Source organism: Elephantulus edwardii, unplaced genomic scaffold, assembly GCF_000299155.1.
Source record: "Elephantulus edwardii isolate Elephantulus edwardi_28Jun2011 unplaced genomic scaffold, EleEdw1.0 scaffold00082, whole genome shotgun sequence".
Classification (NCBI taxonomy): Eukaryota; Metazoa; Chordata; class Mammalia; order Macroscelidea; family Macroscelididae; genus Elephantulus; species Elephantulus edwardii.
Genome location: NW_006399832.1, coordinates 5,224,738 through 5,233,787, shown reverse-complemented (window position 1 = coordinate 5,233,787; position 9,050 = coordinate 5,224,738). Strand labels below are relative to the sequence as shown.

At 34.8% G+C, this 9,050-nt stretch overlaps 1 protein-coding gene across 1 annotated transcript in view; it reads right to left on the bottom strand.

Moving 5' to 3' along the window:
* Positions 1–9,050, bottom strand: part of PAPD4 (PAP associated domain containing 4) — a 76,738-nt gene that overhangs the window by 58,040 nt on the left and 9,648 nt on the right. The window contains exons 4-7 of the mRNA XM_006889850.1: positions 6,872–6,986; positions 6,691–6,782; positions 4,812–4,890; positions 2,877–2,946 (exon numbers count right to left, since the gene is read on the bottom strand). Coding sequence (XP_006889912.1) covers positions 2,877–2,946; positions 4,812–4,890; positions 6,691–6,782; positions 6,872–6,986 — 356 coding nt within the window. The remainder of the gene's footprint in view (positions 1–2,876; positions 2,947–4,811; positions 4,891–6,690; positions 6,783–6,871; positions 6,987–9,050) is intronic.

The following is a 9,050-nucleotide window of genomic DNA, read 5'->3' as shown; positions in this document are numbered from 1 at the left end:
ATTGGCACAGGACAGAGCGGAGTTTAGGGCTGCTGTACATAGGGTCGCTATGAGTCGCAGGCAACTCGACAGCACATAACAACAACAACATATTTTTAATGACCTTTTGCTTCCTTCATGTTTGCTGTCTTTACTGTCATATAAAATAAAGTCATTCCATAACCAGTTCATTTGGTCTTCAGCCATGAATGTTCAAGAAATCAAATCCTTCTTGAGATGGGTTTTAAAATTCAGGTGGGATAAACCCAGGTCATAATTTGGCTGTTGTAGACTTGTTTTCATTTTCTCTAGTTCAATTTGAATATGAGTAATTGATAGTCTGTTCCTCAGCCCTTGCCTTAAGTCTGACTTCTGATACTGAGTTTTCCTAGTTTCTTTCCACAGATGTGGTCCAGCTGATTTCTGTATCAAGTTTGGACAGAATCAGATAATTAATTCTGAGTTAAGCAGCCTGCTGTAATTTTTTACATTCAGATTAAATTAATGTGTAAACAGTCTTAAGTTTTGCCATTTCTTTATAAAACTATGTTTGTTGCTGTTATGTGCCATCGAGTCTCTTGCGACTCATAGCGACCCTATGTACAAGAGCCCTAAACCCCGTTCTATCCTGTGCCAACCTCGCCATCTCAAACGCACTCATTCCCACCACTCCACTCACAGAATCGATCCATCTCATCAAGGGTCTTCCTCTCCTGCGCTGTCCCTCCACTCTCCCAAACATGATGTCCCTCTCCAAGGACTAATCCCTCCTTGCAACAAGCCAAAAGATTGTCAGACGAAGCTTCAGAATCCTTGACTCCAAGGAGCATTCTAGCTCTCCTCCCCACCCCAGGACAAACTTGTTTGTTCCTCTAGCAGTCCATGGTATAGTCATCATCACTCTTCTCCAGCATCACAGCTCAAAGGCATCAATTCTCAAATCATGCCTATTCACTGTCCAACCCTCTGATGCATAGCTTTCTATCATGCCTATTCACTGTCCAACCCTCTGATGCACAGCACATAATTGCAAAGACCATAGGCTGGATCAGGTGCATGTTAGTCTCCAGCCTGACACCATTGCTCTTCAGTACTCTTGAGAGGTCCCTCACAGCTGACTTTCCCAATGCAATTCGTCTCCTGATTTCCTGGCTGCTGTTACTGAGAGTGGTGACTATGGAACCAAGTAAACTAAAACTGTTAACTATCTCAATCTCTTTACCATCCATACTGATGCTGCTAATTGGCCCAGTGGTGAGACTCTTTGTTTTCTTGATGTTGAGTTTCAATTAGATTCATGAAATGAGCATAATTTTCACCTCAGTAATTTAGTTTCCCACATTTTTCTTTAAGCACATATGACTATTATGTTTATAAGCATAATAAAATAATAAAAATAATAAAAGATTATATTTGTTATACTTATTTGTAATATGCCACTGTGGATTTATAATGAATGACCTTATACAGCAGAACATAACTGACCACAGTGTTTCCAAAGAGTTCTCCTGCTGTAGTTCATAGTGTGTTAGGCTACTAACCAAAATGCCTCAAAACTCCAGCAGTTCTAATCCACCCCATGTTCCATGAGAGAAAGACTATTGAGGTCTACAGACAATCTTTTAAAAAGCAAATAACCACATCATTCTCCAGGGGACAATTGGTGGCTTCAGACCCCTGACTACAACACTAGAGCTCTTACAGATATAATAAAAGGGGGGAGTGCGATGTGAACCCATTGCCATTATGCAGATTCCAATTCACAGCAATTTTACAGGATACAGAGGAACTGCACAAGATTTGCAAGGTCATAATCTTTCAAAATCAGATTACCACATCTTTCTCCCACGAAATCACAGGTGAATTTGAACTAGCCCTCTTGATTAACAGCTTAGCACTTTTCCACAAAACCAGCAGGACTCCTGCTTAGTTATACTAGATTGATTTAAAATTTAAAGATCTTACTACTTCCATAATAACTTGTAACTACTGGAAGTCCAAGTTTTATTTATCCCTTTCTTTATTTATTTATCAGGGTATGTAATTCAACTTTACACTAACTCAAGACTTTCCAAATGAAATTAGTGAGTACTGGTAAAGTATCAAAAAAGCAAAGAAAAACAGAACTATCACAAATACCCCCAAGGTATAACTAGTATGTAATTTTAGTATATATTCTAGTTTGTATCTTAGAATCCACCAAATAACACTATTCTCTTTTTAAAAAAAAAAACCATCAACATCTCTGTTCTCAATCAATCCTTTGTAAGTAATCACACACACAAAAAGAGAAGTATTTAAACTAAAAGATAAAAGTTCACAGATACACAGCTGAATAAAATTAACGGTTCATATGGGACATGCAACAGAGTTAGGAAGCTCTGGTGGCCTAGTGATAAGAAGCTGTGCTGTAATCCCAAAGACACATGGTTCGAATCCAACAGCTGCTCTGCCCACCACCACCATCACCTTCTATTTATTCTAAGCAACATCTGGCTTATCTTTAAACCAGAATTTGTGCACAAACAGAAGTAAATGTCTCTTCTACAAAAAAGATGTTTTTGTGTGCAATCGTATCTTTCTCTCACCATTTTAGTTTCAGTGCAAAAAACAGAATAGATGCCAAAAGATTCTAGATCCCTTCAAAAATCTGAACACAAAAATTATATACACATATAAAAAAACCCTTCCTTTAAATTGGATAAGGTTTCTAATACGCAAAATAGCAAACATAATAACTTACTTAAGAGTGAAGAAGAAATGTTCAATTCAAACACTAAATCTAAGGATTTCTAAAAATTGACACAAGTGATTACATGGTAGCATCCATGTTTTAGTGATATACATCACCAGATCTAAAACAAATTTTAAATAAAAGAGTTCAATTAATTACTTACTTGACTTTATCCCTGAACTTAACAATTGGCACTTTTGCTCGAATCAGCTGAGGTCTGTCAATGTAGCCAGCTAAAAGATGAAGAATACAATGTAAGCATTGATGTTTATCAAAGTGCTGCAATATTCTTTTAAAATAAAAAAAAATGGTTCTGCTAAGTTAAAGCAAAGTGTTGTCATCAAGGAAAAAAGTCCTAAGAACTGAAAACATCACTGACTATTTTCTATAACTGGAAAATCAATTCTTTAAGAGAACATTAAAGATTATTTTCAGAAATAAGGTATGTATCTAGGCCAGCAACAAAGACATATTTAAACATCAGTACAGCAAATGAAACATTATATAGCTGTAAGAACAGTATTTACAAAGAATCTTAAATTTGTAATTTCTGCAACATGATATCATGGGTAGCAAAGCACATAGGGAAGGATCTTGAAGAAAAAAAAAATCACATATTTTTTTTTCCATGAAACTTCAAAGATTTATGCTTTTCTAGTTTAAAGTAATGGAGTTTTAGTGAACAATTAAAAAAAAAAAGCTAAAAATTTTGAGTTCCAGGTATAGCTTCAAATACTAATAAACTGTACTTCCTAGACATGTTATCAAACATATCACCTTAAACCATTAATACTTTTACTATTAAAAATAGAAAAATGAAAAAAAAAACCAAAAACATCATTTGATGTTCTCTAAGGTCTTCTCTATTATTATTCTTTTTTCACAGGGTTGCTATGAGTCGTACTTCACTTGATGGCACCTAACAACAACAACAAGAACAATGGCTATTAGGGAGCTCTGGCAGCCTACTCCATAAGGAGCTATACTAACTCTAAGGCCACAAGCCTGTCTGGTAGTTTGAAAGATGGGCAATCTCCCCCACATACAACCCAAAGCCAGCCTCGGAAACTCAACAGAGGTCAGCTATGAGTCCGCTCTGCCTCAACAGCAATGAATTTTAAGCTTTAAAATTTGAAGCTAGTAAAAATTCAATAAAGGTTTAGATTATTCCTTTATTATACAAATAAAATAACTGAAAATACTATACTATTATCACTTGATTTATTTCTCTCCCACAAGAGATTTAAGTTGTTTAAGGCTGGTAACTGTACTTTCCAGATTAAAGTCTGTCAGATAATAAACATCTGACAATAATGGGTAAATTGCTTTTCCAACATAATGTAGTATGATTTCAACTGTCCACAGTAACCTGTGGAAATATAAAATTATTTGAAATGGATTAAAATGTGAATTAAAATCTGCTTAGAAATCAGCTCAAAGAATTAAATTTTATAATAAATGGCCTACTATAATCTATTTTGCATTCTAGTTGAATACAGCTGGACTTTATATTCAATGACAATTATTTTTAAAGCAAGAAAATAAGTGTTGTCATTACAAAAGAGAAGACATTTTCTCTCCCACACATAAATATATATAGATCTATGACTGAATTATTTTTCTGGCTTTTCACACACAATATGCATGATAGCTATTTATATTCATGCCTCAGTTTCTTCCCTATGTATATCCTTTTAACAAAAAGAAGTGAGGCTTAGATATCTCTGAATCCACCCCATTCAGTAGGGTGAAGGTGAGCAAGTTCAATAAAGATTTGTTGAATCATCACTCTTCCATTCAATCAAAAAATTAAAAGGACTCCATCTGGGGGTGGAAAAAAGATTGACAATATACCTAACCCAACAAGAAAATAATGAGAGAGCTCTGGTGGCTTAGTGATAAGGAACCACTAAGGTCTCAACCCAAAAGGAAGCAGTTCGATCCACCAACTGCTCTGTGGAAGAAAGAAGGGCAATCTCTTCCTATGTGATGTACTGCTTCTGAAAACCCACTGGAGGATCAGCGATGGGTCGGTTCCTATTTGACAGTATACAAGAACAAGAAGAAAATAAAGTCAAATGATATATGTCAGACTTACAAAGTCTAGTACAGAAGTGTTTATGGACTAAGGTGAGTATATGCCGTGCTTCAGTCTTCTGATTTACCTGAAAAAAATACTGAAAAGTTAAAAATAAAGTGTTTTTCCATTATCATTCCAAACTTAGTGTTTCAATTTTTTAATTTCAACAAAAAATAGCATAAGTTACACTTTATTTTTTCAGGATATACTAAGTTACACTGTAAAGTCATATCAGCATTTCTAAATCAAGTACTGATTTTAATTTTAAATGACAACTTCTCAAGAAATAACTGAATAGTCAAATACATTGTTAATTCTTTAGAATATACAAAAATATAGAAGTTGAACATTCTGTAACAACTTTCTTACATAGATTATGAGCTGCTAAATGAAAAGGCCTGTCTAAAACATGAGTGTAAATTTTAACAAGATTCAGACTTATTAATAAAAATGAAGGATTAATTAAAATTGCCAATATTCTGTTTGATTTTAAACTTTTTGTGTTCTCTAAGAATGTTTCTTCTTGTTTTCTCTTCTAAGGACTTTACAGCCTTTAAAAAGAAAAGTTTCTTTTCTGGAGTAGATCTCTGATTTTTAGCAACTAGAAACCATTTCTGTGGCTGCAATAACATAACAGGAAAAAATATCTATTACCAATAAGTATCATTTTTACATTTTCAAAGAGGTAAGATAAAGGCATACTATAGTTATACTGAACTGTAGGCATATGTCATTTAATGTCCACGGTATTTATATGAAATGGGACATTACATGATTTGGATGTTGTGCAAACATAGTACATATAGTACATTTTATATTATATATATATCTATATATATATATATCTATATATATATATATATATATATATATATCTATATCTATATATATATATATATCTCTTTGACAAACATATCAAAATAACTTCTTTACAGGGTGTTTCAGGTCTCCTTTAGCACCGAGAGCATTTGAGTTTGCAAATTTGCACCTGCAACTGGCTGCCTCTAGGCATGCAGCCCTCTTAGCAGCTGGGGAGACTGGTCTGAGAAACCCTGAAGGGCAGAGAATGGCAGTAGTCCTTAGTCTTCCCACAGGATAAATCCAAGGGACAAACAGATGGAGGACACAACAGTGGCAGCTCTAGTAGTCTCAACAGTCACCATGGCCAAGGTACCACAAACTTAGTGCTGGACCATCTCCTGGCACTTTTCCAAGCAAGATCTTCTGTTAATATGCAGATATTGCCTGAGGGGATATTATGCAGGGTGTACCTATACTTAATCTTTGCTAATTCAGAAGATAATGCAGGATATTAAAAAGATTAAATTATGTGATTTTAATAAAAAAAATCAGTTTTTGTAATATTAAATATACATAACAGCTATCTTAAGGGGGAAAATGACAAAGCATCAGCACAAAATTGCAGAACAATAGTATAACTTCAGTGATAGTTCTCTTTTTTTATCCCATAATAATACACTTAAACTCCAAGAATTTCCAAGGGGAAAAAATAAAGATTAAAAATAGAATCACTGAGACTGTAAACAGAAAGGAAATATACCAATACATCAAGATAATACTACTCTTTGGTTGCTTTTTAATTTTGCTGCATTCTGGCAAAATATCCAACTAAACTATATTTTAAAAGAGAGGCAGAGCTCTTTAAAAAGACATGCTGAAAAAAAAAAAACACAACCCAACACATGCTGAAGCCATTTCATTTTAACAACCTAGAACTAAAAGAATGTTAGCATTATTATACTTACTGTGCATATGGCTTAGACCAAAACACTTCCTGGCTTTCCTTGAATTCCTATGAAGAGTTCTTTCAATGATTATTATTTATTTGTCAAATTCTTTAACATGAAACACTTGAAATAAATGTTTTATTACTTACCGGTTCTTCTTTAACAACTAGGCATAAATCACCATCACTACTTCGGGTACCAAATCCATTCAAGGAAGATCCAACCAAAAAAAGTCTACTTTCTAGAGAAACAGACAAGAAATGCATAGTTTTATTCAACTAAAACTAAATATATATAAGCATGAGGGACATGCACAATAAGGAAACATACGTGGAAATAACAGTTGAATTTCTCTCTGCAGTACTGTCCGACAAAGTTCTTTCTTCTTTAAATCGCTTACTTGCTGTTGACATGCTTGAAACAACTCCAGTATCTGCTGACTCAACTTGAACCACAAAAAAAGCAAAATTTTAAGACTTCAGTAATGCAAAAGTAATTACTAGACTGAGAAGTATAAGTCAGTACTACAAATTCTTTAGAATATAAATATATCCAATACTTTGCAATACAGAACTATTGCTACTTAAGTACAGATAGCTGGAAAAAAGACACATAAATTTTATTAAGTAAAATATACTAACATAAAAGTACAGTCATAAATTTAACAAGCATACTCCGTGGATCAGCAAGCCACTCTCCTTAATCAGTATTTGTTTTTATATGGTCTATGCAGTTAAGAATGTTTTTTACATTTCTTCACAGCTATTAAAACATGCAAAAATGAATATATGACAAGATATCATATGTGAGTGGTAAAAGTATAAAATATTATCTCTAGCCTTTCAGGAAGTTTGTGTAATCTCTGGCATTCAAACCGTGAATACAAAATATAAAATACTTAAAAACAAAAAAAACAAACCTATTCTTTATGATGCAAATAACCTTCTTCCCTATTTCTATTTAAATGAACGATGGGCTTCTGGGTCTATGTTCAGGTTTTGCATAAATACAATCAAATGTTCAGAGACTACCATTTTTCTTAATATTGTTGCTGTTGTTAATTGCCACTGAATGGATCATGACTAATAGCAACCCTATGAACAAAAGACCTGAGGCCTTTCTATAACTACTGTCATTTCTCAACGTTCATAGCTTCCGGAGTCATGCTGTTTAGGAAGTGGGTGCCACTCCTGCTTCCAATTCTTAATATTACCATAATTTATTATGATTCACACAGTTGAATCCCTTTGTAGAGTCATTAAAACACAAGTAAACATCTTTCTATGGTTTTAGCCAGTATTCATGTGATATCAGCAATAAAATTTTCCTCCCAGAATTTATAAATATTTAAATAAAAATTCTACATATATATCTGTTTAGTACCAAGTTAATATTTTTAAAGTATTTGCTAAATGCTAAATATTCCAAAAGTTAGTGTTGTCACTTTTATTATGCTTCATAGAGTTGGACAATGATTAAGGATGACAGAGAAAGGACTAATGCCTTCGAGTTGTGGTGCTGGAGAAGAGTCTTGAACATACCATGGACTGCCAAGAAAATAGGACTGTCTTGGAGTGGGTGAAACCGAGTTTCTCCTTGAAGGCTAGGACTCTGAAGCTCTGTCTCACACACTCAGGGCATTTTGGCCAGGAGAGCCCAGTCCTGGGAGAAGGACATCATGCTTAGAAGGGTGAAAGGACAGCACAGGAAAGAAGACCCGGGATGAGATGGATTGATACAGTAACCGGGTCACTGGGGGTAGGTTTGTCAGAATTAGTGAGATTGACTCAGGATAGGGCTGGGTTCAGAGTTGTTTATACATAGGGTCACTATTAGTCGCAGGGGACTAGACAGAACATAACAACAAACAAGGGTCCGTTATCTCTGATAGTAATCTTGCTTCTGAATGTCAAACATACACAGTCAGGGTCAGTTAAATTAAAATACCTATTTCTAAAATACCAATTAGCTTATGTTTTATTGGTAAATAGGGGAGTGGTAGAGTTGTATTGTCAATGTAGAGGGCTGGTTTGTAGGTACAGCTGGAAATGTGGAATTAAGAGATGTGTATTTGTTCCCATCCCAAAGAAGGGTGACCCAACTTAGAGTGGAAACTACAGAAAAATATCATTGATTTCACATGCAAGCAAGATTCTACTGAAGATTATGCAAAAGCGACTGGAACAGTACATCAACAGAAAACTGCCAGAAGTCCAGGCTGGATTTAGAAGGGGTCATGGTACTGGGAATATTGTAGCTGATGTTAGATGGATCTTAGCTGAAAGCAGAGAATACTAGAAGAATGTCTATCTGTGTTTCATTGATGAGGCAAAGGCATTTGACTGTGTGGATCATAACAAACTGTGGCTAACTCTGAGAAGAATGGGAATCCCAGAACATTTAATCGTGCTAATGTGAAACCTATACTCGGACCAAGAGGAAGTCGTCAGAACAAAGCAGGGCAACACTGCATGGTTCAAAATTCAGAAGGGTGTACGCCAGGGATGTG